Below are 19,782 nucleotides of genomic sequence, written 5' to 3' on the forward strand. Positions count from 1 at the left end.
ACTGAGAAGAAAACGAACACAACATTTGTTTCTACTGAAAAGTATTACTCTGAGTATTTTTCTTTTATCTTATCTAGTTAAAAAAAAAAATTATATAAAGTATAATTATAAAAAAAACGAAAAAAAAACAACTTACTTTATGATTTAAAGAGCTCCAGTAGACATGTTGAGAGTTATATAAAATACTTTGTTTTGAAAAATAAGTTGCCTGGTATGTTTTTTTCCAAAAGAGAAGGTTATGTCTTTGGATACATAATGTTTCCTATATCACCAATGTCAATTGTGATTACATGTGCAATGCAGACTTCCACACTCAGATTTTACGTGAGCACAGAGAATATTTCAACTCCCATCAAAAGCATTTCCTCTAATGTTAAGCACACACACATACACAAGGTGAAGCTAAAACATCCAAGTGAACATTGATCAAAAAACATTTTTAAGTGGGGCCTTTTGAAGAATTATGATAGTTACATTTTGATGTAAAAGGTCAAATGTGTCATTAGTTGTACTATATGCTTCAAAATGATAATGTCTTTAAATCATGAGCTACAGCATTCTTTATATTCTACTGAATGATCCTAAAACATGTTGGAGCATTTTTGTGACGATTATTTTTTACTTTTTTATTCATTAAAAAAATAATTCCAATTCCCTCCGAATACTAGCCTATATTTAAGTGTCATTATTTCTTGTAAGTCTATATATTTTATTTTGAAAGTATTGTCCGGAAGCCCTGTTTCTTGAACTGTTTGTTTATTTTGACACTGGTGTTTCGCTGCTACCGCTGGTGCTCAGGTTAAACCAGTGAGTCAGGCGAACACATTGACATGAGGAGGCGTTTTCACATCTATGAAAGAACAGAAGAACTGTTGAAAACTGAAAGAAGAACTCATTGGAACTTCTTCATTATTAGTTGTTGTTTTTTTCCCTGGAAGTTTGGCTGTCTGGGTAAGTCGGGATTAAGTTTAAACTTTCGGCCTCCCTGTAGTTAGGTAGTGACGTCTGTAGAGGTAACAGCCATGTGCTGCTTGGTACATTTGATGCTGACATAAAGGGAAAAAAAACAAAACAGTTTGCTTTGTATTTTAAATGTAAATCTACTGTCAGGTGAGGACTTTTAAAAAGCTACTACTGTAGGTTTTGTAGTTCAGGTAAAACCAGATATGTTCGCAGCCATTTAACCTTTCAAAGTAATTACATTACTGACATTTTTCACACATTAACTCATCTACCCTGCCAACAGCACGCAAGTTACTTTTCTCGTCTTTTAAGGAATGCTACCAACTACATTGCCTTTTCACACCTGGTTCGTCTTGGTGACAGGTGGTGTATGCTCTTCTCTTCCTTTATTTGTCTCATTGATTCCTACTCTACTGATTTTGCAGCGAGTTTTCTCCCATTTAAATCACTTATTTAAAACAATTATTAAACCTAAAAACTGTCGGCAGTCCACCAATAAATCAATATTTAATATGTTTGTGTTGTAAAAAAAAAAAAAAAAAGGTGACCAACCACAATAATATAGGCTAATTTATAGGCTAATCCAAAAACATGCACCTCAGGTCAGGTTACCTGGCGCCAGGCTAGTGGCAGCCTGTTGCTGCAGCTCCCCCCTGAGAGCCCCCCTGCTGTAGCGAAGAAATGTCCCCTCGGGAATTAATAAAGTGAAAAAAAATAAATAAATACAAAAATAATTTGGGGATTATTGCAAAATACTCGTGTTGCACATCAGGGTCCTCTTTGTATCCCTTCTTCTCAGTATGGCTGAACCAGCTGAATTGCTGCTCATCAAGGACCAGTATGGGCTGGCGCTTCATTCTCTGAGTCGTGGGTTGGCTGCTGAGGAGGCCGGTAACAGAGAAGAGGCCCTGGTGTATTACAGGAAGGGTCAATTGCACCTGACTCAGGGACTGGAGGTTCCCACTGGGGGGGAGAGGCATAATGGAGCGGTTTGGGACACAGCCAGGCAGCTTCAGCAAGGGATAAGGGACACTTTGAGGACTGTCAACACCCACCTTTCTGACCTGGAAGTGTCTCAGCTGACTGTAGTAGACCAGAGGGGCACATTGTTGAAGGATCTTCCTCCAAATCTTTATCCAGACTTGGAACCTAACAGTCAGCCTCTCCATAGCTCTCTCCACCATCTATACCCCAGCATACCCGCTACCACCCAGAACACAACCCCAACCCCCCATATGGCCCCTGTCAGTCCTGCGTCCCCTGCTGTTCTGCACACACACTCACTCCCTGCAGCAGCTCCAGGAACTATAGCCATGGCTAACCCAGGGGACCAGCCTCCAGCATACACACCACAGCCCACAGATGGACACCGCAGCGTGGGTTACGGTCTGGCTGGTGGCAGCTTCGGGTCAAGAAAGCAGACTGGAGCAGCAGGAGGGGAGGATGGAAATGAGCTGCTTTCCATCCCCTCTGGGGTGCAGCTGTTTTTCGTGGCACCAAACGGGCAAGTCAGCTCGCTGTCTTATCCAGGCTACCTTCGCATCATCGCATTTGACAGTCAACACAAGGATTCCACTGCTGAAAGACCCACAGCATTTCTACATGTAAGTATATTTAATATTAAGTATTTGTACACATGATAGTGTAGGCATGTTGGAAAGCATTTCCCTTGGACGTGTGTGTGTGTGTGTGTGTGTGTTAGAGGTAAGTAGGTGTAACCACCGGTGAAACGTTTGTTACAGGAGTTTCATAACTATGAGTCACTAAGTTGGTGCGTAGATTGACTACACCCTCACAAAGAAATGTTCATCTTACAAATTATAGTGTTGTCTTTGATGTATCCGCATAAATCCCTTGTCCCCTTTGAATTTGGGAACGCATGCATGTCTAAAAATCGTGCTAGAAGAGGAATTTGTCAACTGTTCAGCGAGATTCTTTTGACTAGTTGTTTATATAACTTCAGGGAAAATAATTCCAAAATACTGTCTTCAAATGTTGATTATAACATAAAAATGACACTTTACATAATATTTGTATTACTTTACATGGTTAAAAAAAATTGGAAATGCAGAAAATCTTCACGCGTGAGAGGCTGGAAATAGTCGAATCATGGCATTTCTGCTTGAAAACTCATTTAAACAATTATCAAAATATTTTCAGATTGTTTTTTACTTAACTAATAGATTAATTGTCTGAATGTTTCAGCTCCAGTTGCACAGTTTTTATTTTATTTTATTTTGTTTTTGTATTTTTTGTGTAAAACAGTAATGTATTTAAGTGTTGTTTGTGATTTAAATTCATGACAATGTGCTGTTTCATAGCATATCTCTTTTGATTTGGTTTGAGCAGTATCATTCTCCACTATGCCTATATTTAAAAAAATGATAATCAGTTGCTCCATCTTTTTTTTATGGTACAAGCTCCTGTTCAAAATTTGACTTTATCCGCTCTAACCCTGGTTTTATTCTATACATGTACATCTTTCTAACAACCTAGTAGATGTGTGTGTGATGATTTTTGTATCGAGTCAATATAACAACAATCTATTCTGACCCCTCTACAAAGTGTGTATTGTGTTTTTCTGTATTCTGCATTGTAACCCATGACTCTGTTTCCCACCAGCCTGGCCTGGTGGGCCACTCTCTTGTATTCTGGCCTGGCTTTGTTTCCCAGCAAGACAATGGTCCCATTAACAGATGACTCTGCGCTTCTGTTGTGCTGCTGGTCAGTGTCCTGCGCTCTCACAGGGGTCATCCTGTCAGGCGGCATACCACTAGCACGACGCAGCAGCGAGTCTGTATCTGCATTATGTCTGTGTGGATGACTGATATGCACGTCCTGATGGGACCAGAATCCTGTAATGTGTCTTTGAGAGAGGTCAAAAGGAACAGGGAACATTGTGCTTTCTAGGAAATGACTGGTGTTTTGTGGCGACTGTCTAAACCCTTTGGACTCACTACGAAACATCTCTTACAATGAAGTCCGTTCATATAATATTGTTGGACATAAGATGATTTTCAGCTCGCACATTATTAATTGCCCCTTTAGAAAAGCAAAAACTTCAATAAAAAGTTATTATCTGCTGCTTAATTTCAAAGAACTGAGGTTATTGCAAAGAACTGTGAATGTAAAGTTCTCTAGTTTTAATTTAAACTACAACAGGTGACCAGCAGAACTGAATACAACCTCCTCGGTGATAAATAATTATAGTACACAAAAAATGTGATCATTTCCAACCTATTTATTTTGTTTTAAAGGTGTGTGACTGGCTGTACCCGCTGACTTCAAACACTCCAGTGCTGCTGGCTAACTCTGGGATCTTCATGTTCCCCGACCCCTTGGCCGAGACACCAGGGTCCTACGCGGGCATAGTGTTGTCCTCTGAACTGCCTGCTGCTGACCGAGAGACGTTTCAAGACCTCCTATCACAGATAGCAGAACTCAGGATTCAGGTCAGTTTTTACTTTCAGGCTGAATATAAGGACGGGTATGTATGCGAGTGGAACAAATGGTTTGGTACAATATGTTTAAGGTGTTCCTGAGGACTTGCATAAAATAATTTCAATCAGAAGTGCTGCATTAAATGCACAGGTTATTGCATGTTACAGTGAAATCATTAATACATGCATCGTCCAAAAAAAAGCCTGTATATAAAATATGTTTGCTAACACAAGATATGGATGTTCCTTATTAAGACCATGCATTTTAACATCATGGTTGATATCTGTGTATGCTTTCTTTTTTATTGGATTGAGATGTTACTGTGGAAAGATATTTAGTCGATTAGAATGTTGCTTTGATTACATTCTTTAGCATATCAATTATCCCCCCTTTCGTCTTGTTCCACTAATGTTCCCATTGCATAGTTTCGCTGCAAAACTTTCAAACTTGTCAAACTGATTTCAGCACTTTCTGAATCACCAGTGATATTTAAAGCTTCGTGACATTTCAGTCAGGTGGAATTCTTGATTTGACACGAGCTCTGAATCCAGGTCTTGAAACAGTGAGATTCATAGAAGTAAAACAACCTTTGGCGCTCTAGTGTCATTCACCCTTCGCTCTTTGTAACCTCATCATGCTGTCTGAACAAAAATATCCATGGTACTGCTTTGTTGAGATTGTAAACTTTGAACTGATTTGGTGACGCTGTTGCACTGGATGCGCCGTGGCTTCTAGGTATATGATAAGTGTCACATTTCTGTCTCGACACTTGACGTGAGGAACTAAACAGTTGTCATGTTGTTGGTAAAAACAGTCCAAGCCTCTTTTGGGCGTTCAAGTATTTTAAAAAGCGTCCTACTTTCCTCTCATAATAACTATCTAGCATGCGACTTAATGGATTCCCTCACAGGGTCCAGAGGGGGCAGAGTCAGAGGTCCTCAACTTGAGTGCAAAAGTGCCCCTTGGTCCCCTGAAAGAGCAAACAGGATCGACAACGTGGGAGAAAGAAAAACGACCACTTCCTGGATGGAGTGAGAAGATGGCCCAAGGAATCTTGTCAGGTGGGTTTGTAAGCGAGAGAGTCTTATTATGGGAAAAATTTAAACAATATATCTCTATACAAGGTTGTGCACAGACTGTATGCACTACATACTGTATATCCTTCTGTTTACAAAATAGGCCACCAGAGGGTGATGTTTATCATTGCAGCAGTCTCACAGAATTCAATGCTGCAAGGAAAATGTTATTCAACCACCTGTTCATATGCCTATAATGGATATTTTGACACCACAACAATTACCAACATTGCCGGTGTTCATTCACCACCCAAAATGTATATCTCTGTAGGAGCCACACTGTTGAGTCAGTCGCTTGCAAAAGGAGCAGAGGCCACGGGTAAGGCCATTCACAAAGGAGCAGCCAAGATCCGGGACCACATCACACCCGAGGAAACTCCGTCAGAGGTCAGCCCCCAAGTCGCCAGGAGCCTGCAGGTTGCTAAAACAGCCACCAGTGGTGCTGTACGAGTCAGCCAGTTCTTGGGTAAGGACTCAGTTTTATGAGAAATCATCCAACGGAGGAAATTAAACGGCATTTTGTTTTCACTTCATATAAACCATGAAATCCTAATGATATAATCTGCTTTAGGGTGTTGGGTATAAATCTTTTTAGTCAGTCCAAAGGAATAAGACTTTTTTCATTTAAGTGCATTCTGTTGGTCTCTTGTTTTGTATATGAATGTGTCCTATTTTTTAATATTACTGTTGTATTTGTGTATTTATAGTGAATGGTGTGAGTACGGTGGCAGGACATGTGGCAGATAAGGTTGCGCCTCATGTGAAGAAACATGGTGCCAAGCTGGTCCCAGAGTCTCTGAAGAAGACCCAAGATGGCCGCCCTTCCAATTTCGATGGAGCCAAATTTGTGGCAGTCAGCAGTGTACAAGGTATGTGCAAAATTTCAGGACATAAGTGCATGGTTGTATCACAAAGATCCTTGTGCATTGATATGTTCCCATATAATCACTGGCTGTTACTGTATCTCATGTAAAATGTCAAAATACTTTTGGCATTTGAAATGTTTGATGCATGATGGATAATCCATACCTTTTTAGAGAACCTAACATTTTTTACATACATTTCCAGGTTTCTCTACTATTTGGACGAGTCTGGAGACTGGAGCAAAGCTTGTTGGCAAAAGTGTTACATCTGCGACTGTCACAACAGTGAAGTACAAGTAAGTGGAGATATTTTCTATATTTCTGCTTCTATATTTGATTGATAAATGTTTTAGGATCATGAATGGATTATTTCATATCTTGTTTCTGAATCTGTTTGGTCACTTTAAACAACTGTAGAAGGCTGGATCAGACACCGGCCTGATACTTCCTCACTTTGTTCCTCTCTTCTTGGTATGCTGGTGCACTGACCTGCTTTCACACCTATTTCTTTTCAGATTTAGGGGCTTAGAGACTCTTTTAAACATGTCCAGCAACATATGACTGCACGGGGGAGTAAAGACAAAGGCTGGTGAACTAAGATCTGACCCTGCTCAACCCTTTCATGTACACCCTTTCACTAACCCAAATTACACCCAATATGACAAACCTAACACAACGACAAACATAGAATCATCTTCATGAAACTGACTTTTATTTTTTGATTAATGTTGACACACAAAGGATGTATTTTTTTTTATTTTTTTTTATTTTTTTAACTCAGTTGTTTAAGGCCTTGTCTACACATGCTGCAGAAGAGTCTGCATTTTACCTGCACCATACACATTTTTCTGCTTTCAGTGTGCCTGGCTCTGGGTGCTTTGAAAACACAGGTGACCTACACTCAATACTGCACCTGAACGCCTCTTGTGTAGACACAAAGGTCACCGGAGCTGCTGCTGCTGTGCTTATGTGCTACTTGCTCCTTGCGCCTTGACTTCTGTGTAGACCCGATGTAAGCCTCTGGTGTTTGTCTTTCTGATTCTGTCCATGAGCTAAATGGCTGATTTTGCTGGGTGGTGATGTTCTTGCACTTCATACTTTTTAGACCTTTTTTCCTAGTTTGTTGCAAATAAAACTACAAAGTGATATAAGACTGTGTATTTCTTCAGTGTTTGGATGTGAATGAGAGCAGTACCAACTTCACATACTTGCTCTGGTATTTCAGTTCAGTTCACATCCTTATTTATTTTCTTCCATCACACCGCTCCTCCTTAACTCCACCATATTATGCGTGGTGAAGGTATGGTGACAATGCAGGCCAAGCTACAGACACTGCTCTCCGGTCGGTGACCAATGTTGGCGTGACTGCATACAACATTGACAATCTGGGCATCAAAGCCATCTTGAAGACTTTCGGTAAGAAGACGGGCAAGGCCATAATCAAAAGCCCAGAAGAATCTGACGGGAAGGAGGTGCAGAAAGGGGAACCTCAAGCAGAGATTGAGGGGAAGGAAGTGCAGGAGAAAGAGGATGAAGAGAAGAAAAAATAGATTTCCACAGGATGTTAATACTGTTCTTTGTTGTCTGACATCTTGTTCTGGGCCACCTCCTCATTCATACAATAAAATTGGCCTCTCATTTCTGAAGAGTATCAATTATGGATGTAAAATATTGGAATTATGTGCAGTTTTCAAGATTCACAAGGTATTCTGCAAGTTATTTATTGCTTTCTTGTTCAAAGTTACCCTAATATTCTATTTTGTGTTACAGCTGCATTAACTTTAACACCAAACACTTTTTTGAGGTAGTATTTTAAGCTTTTTGCTAGTCTATATTTTTAACTACTATGTGTAATAATGTTTTGTATATGAAAGAACATTCAGTTTTTATACCTGCAATCCTGTTATAACTTTAGCTGGTTCTAAATTCTGTATTGGTGTCTTAATGTACAGTGAAATACATAAACATATTTTAAAAGAACATAAATCTCACATTTTAACAATGCTTATTAGAGATGATTTTATATGGGATGTTTACAAGGACGTTCTTGGAGAGGGAAAAAGGATGTAATACGCTGCTCTTTCTTGTTTTTTTGTTTTTTTTTTGCTGTAATTTGAATCCCTGTAAGGGAAGCAATTAATTCAACTTGAATGCTGAAGAGTTTGGTACAGAGAAAGCTAATTTCGGGCGTAATTAAACATGGATTGAGCTTCATTAAATGTCTGCCTAAACACTTTTTTTGTTTGTTTTTAAAGAAGGTGTCATTACTGCGCTGTCATTTAATTCCAAGGAGGAGTTTTTCTTTTTAAACCTCCCGCTAAATCTGCGCCGTGATTTACGACACCGCCAGGACAGGCCGGAAACTGCGGTCTCCATGGTAACCTCGAGCAACAAACTTTACTGCAGTCAATTTGGTTTTTCATAAACATGACTAAAGACAGCGACTACAGTAAGTACGACTTGGCGCGGCTGCGGGCTGAATTTGAACAAGAGAAGGAGATAAAGTAAGTATGTTTCTGACAGAGTTGTCAAGAAGATTAAATGCAGTGTGCTACAAAAAAAATAGCGTCTTGGCTTTTTGGTTGTAGAGAAATGCTTGACGAGTCCGTGTCTGACCTGCGGAGTACCATGTATGAACTGCAAGAAAGACTGCAAAGTGTTGATGGGGAAGGTGGGTAAAATTTGGATATTTTTATATATTTAATATTATATATATATATGATATTTATTGATATGCTACTTTACTGTGACAAAGGTTCCTCTTGGTTACTGTCAGCTAAGTCACTCTTCAGTGTTGTCTGTCATGTGTCCTGGCCTTTTTAAAAAAAAAAAAAAAAAATTCTGTTTATCAGGAAATGAGTGGAAGACAAGGTATGAGACACAGGTGGAGCTGAATGGACAGCTGGAAAGGCAGATCTCACTCATTCATGAGAGACTGGAGGACATAAGAGGAAACCCCATGGGTAAGTTCACCGGCTTTTAATGCAATTTAGTCTGGAAGTACATGTTATTGAAGTCTGTCAGCTCATATCAAGCTTTTCATAGGAGTTGAATACCTCAGAATATTCTGTGGTTTACTTTTTCCCAGAGCTATGTCATCTACAGGACATAAAACAGCTACGGGCTGATGCTTGCTCACTTTTTGGAAAAACAGGAAACTTAAAATTGAAGCGGATGAGGCTCCTTGGACTCCTCTGAAAGGGAAAATGTGAAGATGGTTCGGAACACACCGCTGCTTTCATGAAGAACTACATTCAATGTATACGGAACCTGCAGTCTGTTCAAAAGATATAGTTTCATTTGTATTTTTATTTATTCATTCTAGTTCTGTATGTAAAAGCTGAGAAAACATCCCTTGAACGCACCGTCCCTAAAGACTCTTTAAGTCAACCCTCTTTTACAGCTTTATTAGTGTACAGAACAACTTAAGTGGATACAAATTAAGACCACAAAATGTTCACTGTGTTATATTCACCCATCTTAATCAAGTTTGTTTTTAACTCATGGACACGAAATGGTCACACGCTCTTGTTTTTTTTTTTTACAGATCGACTGGCCTCAATCCGGTCTTATGATGACATGCCAGTAGTGAGTGCAAACAAGTTAATTTTCTATTGAGTTTTTTTTTTCTTGATCTATTTGGCTGGATTGATGTTATTTGGCGAGTTCTTTCAAAGCGCAGTTTAACAAGGAGAGCTGGCAGTGTATGAACACACACCGGCAGTCAGAGCCAGAGACACACAGTGAGCAGAGACTGCAGACAGGACAGAGAGGATTGTGACGGCAGCTGCTCTCTATGCTCCCATCGATGCAGGCTGAATAAACCGGAGTTTAATCACGGCACTGTAATCACGGGATTACAGACCATGGGAGAGTAATGCACACTAATTACAGTGTTTTAACACGCATATACACACAGGATTGCCCACCACACACTGAAAGGCCACACAATACACTTTAAATATGTGTGCGTCTTCGTGCCTTCAGGCAGAACTAACAGATGCTCATTAGCGTATCCGAGGAGTGACAACAAGATTATGGGCTGAAGATCTGTAGATAAACCGTTAGTGGGACAGTAAGACAGTCGGAGTATGTGAGAAGAATATTGATTTTTACTACGCTGTTAGTGTCGTGATAAATGTTCAGACCACGAAGTTAAATCTTTTATCCCATTTCTGTGATTGATTCTTTTAACATTAGTGCACTCACAGCTCCTGACTGATGCTTTTAATGACTTTTAACACAAGAGCCAGATACAAATACGCACCGTGTTAAAGATTAATAAACAGAAAAATACACGCATCCATTCAGACATGTAAATGTAACTGCACCATGTAACCATTGTCATGGAAAATTACTTTTAACAATCCTGGATTCAAAGAAAAACACAAAACACCCGTTGTGGTTGTCCAACAATTATATTAATATTATGTTGATAAAGAATGTTTATATCCATTGGTCAGTTATACATAGTTCCATTGTCTCATCATTTTCTCACCATGTACAGAATATTGTGAAACAGAAGTCTTTCAATGAGCAGATAAACCTTGAAGAGAAGATCATTATTTGTAATATACGACCTGGGCCTCTGGCTTTTGACCTCTTCCTCACACTCACACACACACACACACACACACACACACACACACTCACACACACACACACACACACACACACACACACACACACACACACACACACACACACACTCACACACACGTTGACTAGATTGAGTTACATCCTAATGATCCCATAAATACCCTTTGACACTGACAGAAAGTCACTGAAGTTCCAAAGAGAAACTCATTATGAACATATCATTGAAAAGAAATGATTATTAATAGATTATTAGCATATTAATAATAATAATAATAATAATAATAATAATAATAATAATAAAACACAAGCTCATTGCCAAGTTTACTTTCACACCAGCCATAAAATACTTGCTGGCTTGTTATACAGTTGACTGTTCCAAAAGCATCAAACTGATTCTTAAAAACTGGTATTCATACATCTCAAATGCAAAAGTTGCTGCCTACATTGTACAGTGATAGTCATTAATGCCGACTGCAGGTGCATAATTTGGGGCACAAGACCAAGAAAGAGACGCTCCAAAACCAAGAAAAACACCAGGTCTCTTCTGTAATTGCTCTGCTCTGTGCTATAAATCTCTCGCAGCCTTACAATGTCTCTGCGCGGCTGTGTTTATATGGTTAGTGAATAATGTATGAGCCTAATCCATTTTTGTACTCATGTTTTCTGCATTAACTACTCTGTTATTGTTTGACCCTGGTAGATGTGCACAGTGTAATTCACGTGCACATTGATTTGTAATCAGACTCCAGCAGTATGACACCTTTACACTGGATTTTTGTCATTAATGGAAAGACTTTGTCACAGGAAAAACTGAGACAGCGTCTGAAGCTCCTGACTGATGAGAAGTGTGACCTCCAGAGTCAGCTGATGGACTGTCATCTTGCAATTGAACAGGAGGGAAAGGTGCGAGTCTTGGCTGGTCCTGTTGACAGGGAACAATGAGAAGGATTATACCTTGAGTGTTGTTGTGGGTCAGAATGTGTGCTGGTCTAGGTTTACAATTTCTTACACAAGCAGCTTTAGCTATTTCCTGGTCATAAATATTTCAGTCTCAAATAACCATCATTAACAATAGATCGAAACAAATTTGGCTGATGGTTTTGTTTTGCATTCTTAATTTTTTTTTTTTTTAACGACAATTCAGGCAAAAATCAGTCCCGAACCTTTGTCCTGTACTGCTTCGATCGCGCGTGTACGCCGACTAGGTTCTTTGTTCATTGTTCAGTGAGATATTGGTGGAGTAAAGGTTTTAGCTGGCAGCGTGTGCAGCATTTAATCCCTCTTGTAATCTGTTGCTCATTATTTTTAAAGACTTCTGAAATACTCACACACACAGCCAATACATACGAATTATGAGCAGGCAGATTATTTATCAGATAGAAGAAAAAAAAAAATGTAGCTCATTAATGGAAAAAAAATGTGACGGTATGACTTTCTGTTTCTTTCAAAATGTCAGGCATTTCATAAAACCAACGATGAGAGGCGGGCATACCTTTCAGAAATTGCAAAGGTAAGCATTCAGACAAGCTAAGCACTTAGCTTTAAAACAGAACCTATTAATGGAATATTTAATATATGCATTGACTAAGTGCTACAGAAAGATAATAAACACTTTTGATGACATACAGTGCGTACTGTGTGGCGACCACATTGCTGTGCTGTCTGACTCTCCTCATGCAGCACTGGATGGGATTTTTCATTCATCCTCTCATTATATAACAAGTGAGTCTCTGTTAGGTCAAAAAAAAAAAAAAAAAGTGAGTCAAGGACTTCCTGCCTTGTGTTGCAACAAAAATGGTTTCTGCAGAGGTGGAACTGAACTGCATTTCTCTGTCAGCATTTTACAAACCGATCCTTATATTGAAGTAGCACTTGAGAGAGTGTGACTGGCTCTCAACCTGCTGCAGACACAGAAGCTTGCATACATGTGCATGTAGTAAAACACAATATCGATGTGTATCGAGTGCACTAACTGTAATTACTCATCAGTTGTCTTCTCCCGTAGCGTTCATCTACCCATGAAGCCCAAAGAAGACAGTACTTTACTCACCCACAGAGGGCACCAGAGAGCAAACTGATGAGGTCGGTGAGGGGCAACAGGTGACGGACAAAAAAATATGAACAGGGCAGTGAAGTAACTGTGGCTTCAAAAGTGACAGAAGAAGAGTCAAGTAAAAAAAGACAACATCACAAGCTTCACATAAATTACACGTGTTTTCAAAGTGTTTGACTTCATTTTTATACCACTGTGTTGTTGTTTTTTTATTTTTTATTTGATTTGATTCATTCATCGAGGACTGTGAATGAAGAGGGATAAAGTTACATAACTAAGAAACAAAAATGTTTCATGTTTCATGCACAAGATGCTAAAATCGATCTTGACTAAATTACTGTGATAAACTATATGCAAGTATCATCTTTGAATTCCCATATAAATGTATATGTTTCGAGATCAGACTCAGTTTTGCGGTGGGTGTACAAGCTCTTTATTTGTAGCTATTACTACAATCATACTGGACAAAGATTTGACAAATAGATTAATTCATAGATGTATCATCTTAGACTATTCGCGTTGCAAAACAAATATTGACACTCGGTGCCGTTTTAACTCGCTTAAGCAATTTTAACAGAAATAGAATCCTGCACATTTCTCTCTTATCTTTTGGTGCACAGAGGGAAGCAGGCCGGCAGAAAGGCAGAGGCTGCTTCTAAAAAAGGAAAAGAGGGAGAAGAAGATGGAGGAGGAGGAGCGCGTGTGAAAGGAGGAGGAGGTGGTGGTGCTGGAGCAACAACAGAGAGAAGAGAAGCGAAGAAGTCCCAAAGGGAAAGCAGGTTACCCACCCTAAAACACTACCTGAAACACAGTCCTTAACCCAAACCTGGTGTTACTGCCCTGTTTAAAGAGAGGTAATGGGGCTCTCTGCTGGGTTTAAATGATTGGACTTACATTTCCTTCAGCTTCTTATCACTCGTGTTTACATGGCTGATTGCATTGTACTAGAAATAATAGAGTTTCTAGGTTTTCTACCAATTTACTGCAGTCAGTATTGTGTATATTTTACATTTATTGACAAGGATTATTACTCTGATCTCATGGTATAAAATGCTACATTCATAATGAAGTCTGGAATTACAGTTTGCTTATGTGTTTCTTTGTTTCAACAAGAAACAACAAGAAGAAGGACTGTTTCGTAGGCCTCGAGTATAGTGAGGTCATCTCATAATGTACCAGAAGCCTGCTGAGTGTCACTGCATTTTATGTTTTTTCAAAAACACCTCCTACAACTTGCATTATGTGAGCATACACCACACTCTCTGTATGTGGTTCATGCACAGTGCAAAGAGTCACCCCCGTCCCACCCACTAACCGCCTTTACACATGTGGGTGTAAGAAAAGTGCGAAGAAGTAATGAATAGGAAAACTGCCAGAAGCGCTGTTTCAATTGTTTTTGTGAAGTGTGTAGGATGGGCTAAGTGCTCGTCAGCCTCAAAACCCTGAATTGAAACAATATTTCTGCGGTGGACTCTGTCGTACCAGCAAAACCAGCATGAATCCATCATTCTGTACTGCTCCTTTAGTTTCATCTAGCCGTTTCCTTATTCACTGATTGACCTGTAAGTACATTAATGTCATTGATTAGCTCGTGGATTGTGACCTAAAATCAGATTTTGAGACAACAAGGTCAGAAGCAAGGAACAATTGAATTGAGCCGAATGAAGAGTGATGTGCACATTACCTAATCTGTGACCTTATGTCCAAGACTCGCACGGCAGAACATTATAGTGACAAGGGAACTGGCCTTTAAGAGCAAAGATCAAGACCTTTTGTCAACAAACATCAGACCTACTTAACTGAATACTGAAACACCTTGCTGTAGAGTAAACCGTTTCACGCTGGTTCACAAAAATATATTTTTAGTGATAAATCGGGTGTTAAAAGTACCTGATAGCAGTTAAAGGAAAAGTTTGCATAAGTACTATATTGAGATATTGTGCCCACTTTCGATGCAGTATCTCAATATTTTATGTTCTCAGTGTTAGCCATTCATTTATTGGTCTTTGTATTCAATAAACCAATTTTACAAGGTGTCACCTGATGACTCCATCAGTCCAATTCCAAATGCTTTAATTTCCACCTACAGCAGAAATGTGTTTATCCGCTGGTATTGACTTTCTGATGTGGCGTACAATCCTAAGTGTTCTGCAGTGACAGGCTGTTTGTTTTAGATTAATGGCTCAATTTAAAGATAGCCAGTCCATAGTGCCTTATGACAGACTGAGCACATTTACAGCGCAATACTACCCCGCTCCTTTCGCCTCTCTTTTTCTCTCTATGTCGTGTGCGAGCTCATTTTAGCACAACTCCCCGCATCTTGCCCATGAATCACACGGCCACAGAGTAACCACCTCGGTGTCGTCTGCCGACAGGTGAAACGCAATGACACATCGCTTCACTATCTGTCAGAAAGCCACGAATCACAATACTGCTGCTTTCCCATGCTAATTCAGTTAGCCCCTTTGTCTGTACTCACCATGTGTAAGCTGCAACCAAAGCAATCGCCTACAGTATGTATATGTGTACATAGAAAAACTCATTTTCAAGTGTGCATTCGCATTCATGCACGTGAACCCGGGAGATGAGTCAGAGTGACAGCCTGTTGCGACTTGTCCTGTGTTCACACATCATACTGTGTTGAGTGAAAATTGCAAAGATGTCGCAGCATAAAGATGCAGTTATCAATGACAGAGTGGAGCGAGTGTCTTTGTAACATCTGTCAACGGTCCGAGTGTGTGTGTTGTTTTTTTTTTAAGTCCTCTCCAGGTATGTGAAATGAAGACCCATTTAATTTTCTGAATTGGTCCACATGGGATTCGCTGTAATATTGAGACATCAGTCGCATCAGTCCATCTAATTGAGCACAAACTTTTCCCCTCACAAAGTAAAACAAGTGTTTGCGTCAAAAAGTAACTCAAAGAAGGTTTTGGCCTACAAAAAGCAATCTGTCCTATTTTATGAGTGGTATCATAAAACTTTCAGATCCACATTAAATGTACTGCACAGAGTTGAATAAAATAATATAAAAAGGGCCTGCAAAGAAACTTTAATAGCCTTAGTCACTTTGCCAAAATTCTCAATCTCTTTATATAAAAGTCAATTGAATATTTGGAAATTGCTTAGTCAGGCCTCCAGAGCAAAAATGGCCCCCTTTGAAGAATTGCACTTATTTCATTAGTACAGATGCAATATTTCCAAGCATGTATCTTTCCAATCTCATTCTGGTCAGTCGGTAAAGGGCAACGGTGACACGAATGTGGATGGAAATGAAATGTTGACTTTGAAACTTGAAATACTTGCTGTAAAGTGTCATACAGAACTGTATTCAAGACTTACCTCGTATAATATCTATTCTAACCCCTTAAATTGTACTAGCTTTATTGAAAGTAATGCATTTTTCATATTTATGTTTCCTTTTGTCATTTGAATGCGTGTGGAATTTGACAAACACCAGATTCCACTCATTGATTCTTTTGAGTATAAACCACAGTCCTACTTTTATGTCGATGACCATTTTCTGCCCTTGTCCTCCATCCGTCTTGCAATGATCTAAGGACACTCTCTCCCTCTACATGTGCCCTGTTTCCTCAGGATTCATTTAGACAGGAGCACCTTGTCAGCCCTCAGTTCATGACGCACACTGGGTCCCCGTGAGCCTCTCCCCAAAATAGCTAAATCTGTGTTGGGGGGGAAAAAAATGTCTGTCACTGTCACACTCTTTGATGCATTAATGTGCATATTCAAACAAGTAGGTCGGCTCAGGGAAGCAGTCTAAAGAAGTGCAATCGCATTCGGAAAATGGGCATTTTAATGAACATTAAGTTTTGGGTTAGATGAACTGGATGTGACCTTTTACATGAGTGTCAACAAACACAATCTAAAGACACACAAAGTAAAACATTTGACATGATAAAGCTCTTACAGGTTCAACCCATAACTCAGCGTCTCCCACCTGTTAAACTACTGTGAATGCAGAGATAGAATGACAGTAATTTAAAAGACTGCTGTATCACTGGCACAGATAAAGTGTTAACACACACACACACACACACACACACACACACACACACACACACACACACACACACACACACACACACACACACACACACACACACACACACACACACACACACACACACACACACACACACACAAACACAATCTAAAGACACACAAAGTAAAACATTTGACATGATAAAGCTCTTACAGGTTCAACCCATAACTCAGCGTCTCCCACCTGTTAAACTACTGTGAATGCAGAGATAGAATGACAGTAATTTAAAAGACTGCTGTATCACTGGCACAGATAAAGTGTTAACACACACACACACACACACACACACACACACACACACACACACACACACACACACACACACACACACACACACACACACACACACACACACACACACACACACGGGGTTCATCAGGGAGTGGTGATGGAGTGGAATTGGGTGGTCTCTGGTGGCCATGATGTAGGTCAGAGCTCTTTATCTCTCCCTGCTCTGAGACGATTTCCTGCCATCACGTCAACAAACTTCAGGGCTTATAGGAAGAAACATGCTTCTGGTAGCAAAACAGCAGCATCCTCTCAGCTCTCTGCCTCCATGCTGCTTCATGAATTCTATGTAATTCCACATGTTAAAATTGTTGAGACATATCATTCTAACTGAGTGTTCATATGGTAAATGAATAATAGTTAAGGTAAACATTAGACTTGTTACTCCGAATTTTGATTTGTACAGGGATGCAATGAAGGGTTACATAACTCATGCAAATATTATTGTGGGTTGATACTGCTTTGTGCTTGTTCTCTCAAGCTTTTAATCAGATGCGATTAACCCATATACACCAACATAACCTATATACAACTTCTATTTCTGGTTTTGATCAAATTGATTTACATTCACCAATGTAATGCAGTGTATGTGTGTATGTGAAATGAAAAACAATGAAGGTATGGATGGTCATTCAGGTTACTATGGCCACATCAGCTTTCAGAAATGTATCTTTTTGTTATTGAAAGGTTAAAAAAGAAAAGAAAAAAAAAATCTCTTAATTGAGCATCAAAGTGAAGTGGCTTGAAAGGAAAAGCTCCTTAAGTTGCCACAAAGAGGGTTGATCGATCGACCCCCCCCCCCACCATCCCCGTGTCCAGCAGCCACCCCAGCACGGGTGGGAAGCGTGGGTTTGCATCCAAATGAGGGGTGGGGGCGCACCGAATGAAAATCACGACACAGTGACGTGGAAGATGAGAAAGAGAGAGAGTGGGTGGGTGAAAATGAGAATTGGAGGGAAGCAGCTGCTATCTAGTCCATTTGCAGTCCAAACTCGGCTTCTTTTTCTTTACGCACACACACACACACACACACACACACACACACACACACACACACACACACTGGTGTTTTGGTGGTGGTGGAGCATATCAAACAACCGGACAACAAAGGGATGCACAGGCGGGGTGGGAGGGGGGGACTCACTGCCGCCAGGACAGGATCACAGTACCACCATCCAGTGTCAGCGACAAGCTCACTGAAGTCCTCCTTTTTCATCTGCTGGGAAATAAAACACCAGTCATACTGGAGGTGACCGTCACAGAGGCGTTAATTGCTCGCGTAGGTAAGTCTGGTTAATGTGCTCTTCATCAGCTGTTACAAAAGTGATGCACGCTTTCATTTAATAGTCACACCATAATCTTAAAACATACTTGTACATGTTTTGTTTTTAAGAGTTATGCCTTTAGATCCTAAGACTTAAGACAGAAATATGCCGCATCTTCCATTTTTGATCATAAGTCATTATTATGGGATCGCAGTTTTTCTCTTGGGCAACTCGGCGAAAGGCTGCGTTTCTTCCGGTTGAGCGCGGAGCTCCTGAATATTTATAGCGCAAAAATTAATATGTTATTATCGATTCGTGACAGTGGCGTTTTCCATCCTTCTCCATCTGCACTTCAGAAACAACTCAGGCGCACTGTTAGACAGCGCGTCGTCATGAAGCACGCTGTCCGCCGCTCGGCTTAAGAGCACTTAATCTGTCATTAGGGAGTTATTTTGAGCCAGTGCACCAGCGACGGATACCGGCTGGCTACTTTACCAGCCGTCCAAACCTTCCTCCGAGTTCGTTTCTTCCCTTTTGGCACCTCTTGTTTTTGTTTATCGGCGGCGAAAACTTTTCACCGCACCCTTGCACCCTCCCCTCCTCTCTTTTGTTTTCCAGACAGTACAGCCGTACTTGTGAGCCTAGGGAGCAAAATGGAGATGGAGCATTTCGACGACCGGGACAAAGGTCAGAGGCAGGGCCGGTCTAGTATTAAGCTGAACGGGGTGCCGAGTCCCACACACAGTGCCCACTGCAGCCTGTACCGGACCCGGACCCTGAAGACCCTGAGTGCGGAGAAGAGAGCAATGAAGGTCCGCTTCTACCGCAACGGAGACCGCTACTTCAATGGGATCGTGTACGCCATCTCCTCGGACAGGTTCCGGACCTTTGACGCCCTGCTGGCGGACTTGACCCGCTCCCTTTCCGACAACGTCAACCTGCCCCAGGGCGTCCGCACCATCTACACGCTGGATGGCTGCAAGAAGATCACCAGTATTGATCAGCTGGTGGAAGGTGATTAACCAGACTCCACACATTTGTAATGTCATCTTAAATAGTTGATCCTCTCTCAAAGAATAATCACTTCCTGACCTGTGAGCTGCCATGTTAGGTGCTCCCCTTCCTTTTGAATAGAGGTATCAAACAACATTATTGAGAAGTGAGCAGCCCCAGT

At 40.4% G+C, this 19,782-nt stretch overlaps 3 protein-coding genes across 7 annotated transcripts in view; all 3 read left to right on the forward strand.

Moving 5' to 3' along the window:
- Positions 1-1,763: 1,763 nt before the first annotated feature.
- Positions 1,764-8,564, forward strand: sparta (spartin a). Of its 2 annotated transcripts, none has more exons than XM_069145576.1 (7): positions 1,764-2,567; positions 4,221-4,415; positions 5,315-5,465; positions 5,752-5,946; positions 6,188-6,349; positions 6,549-6,639; positions 7,644-8,564. In XM_069145576.1, exons 1-7 carry the CDS (start codon positions 1,764-1,766, stop codon positions 7,891-7,893), a joined length of 1,848 nt encoding a protein of 615 aa, XP_069001677.1. In that variant the 3' UTR covers positions 7,894-8,564. The 2 variants fall into 2 exon arrangements, with proteins under 2 accessions (XP_069001677.1, XP_069001675.1); XM_069145574.1 differs by having other exon boundaries at positions 6,859-7,728.
- A 179-nt stretch (positions 8,565-8,743) lies between these two features.
- Positions 8,744-18,374, forward strand: ccdc169 (coiled-coil domain containing 169). 2 transcript variants are annotated; one of them, XM_069146279.1, is made up of 8 exons: positions 8,744-8,847; positions 8,932-9,014; positions 9,196-9,306; positions 9,891-9,931; positions 11,747-11,845; positions 12,399-12,452; positions 12,948-13,042; positions 13,616-18,374. In XM_069146279.1, exons 1-8 carry the CDS (start codon positions 8,771-8,773, stop codon positions 13,812-13,814), a joined length of 759 nt encoding a protein of 252 aa, XP_069002380.1. In that variant the 5' UTR covers positions 8,744-8,770; the 3' UTR covers positions 13,815-18,374. The 2 variants fall into 2 exon arrangements, with proteins under 2 accessions (XP_069002380.1, XP_069002381.1); XM_069146280.1 differs by having other exon boundaries at positions 12,948-13,024.
- A 167-nt stretch (positions 18,375-18,541) lies between these two features.
- Positions 18,542-19,782, forward strand: part of dclk1a (doublecortin-like kinase 1a) — a 48,880-nt gene continuing 47,639 nt past the window's right edge. For 2 of the 3 annotated variants that reach the window (XM_069146275.1, XM_069146278.1), the window contains exons 1-2: positions 18,542-18,626; positions 19,227-19,622. In XM_069146275.1, the coding sequence (XP_069002376.1) occupies positions 19,262-19,622 (361 nt within the window). In that variant the 5' untranslated portion in view covers positions 18,542-18,626; positions 19,227-19,261. The remainder of the gene's footprint in view (positions 18,627-19,226; positions 19,623-19,782) is intronic. The other variant, XM_069146276.1, reaches the window with a different exon arrangement.

Source organism: Embiotoca jacksoni, unplaced genomic scaffold, assembly GCF_022577435.1.
Source record: "Embiotoca jacksoni isolate LCO1_2020_lvr unplaced genomic scaffold, fEmbJac1.0.p SCAF_13, whole genome shotgun sequence".
NCBI classification, from domain to species: Eukaryota; Metazoa; Chordata; class Actinopteri; family Embiotocidae; genus Embiotoca; species Embiotoca jacksoni.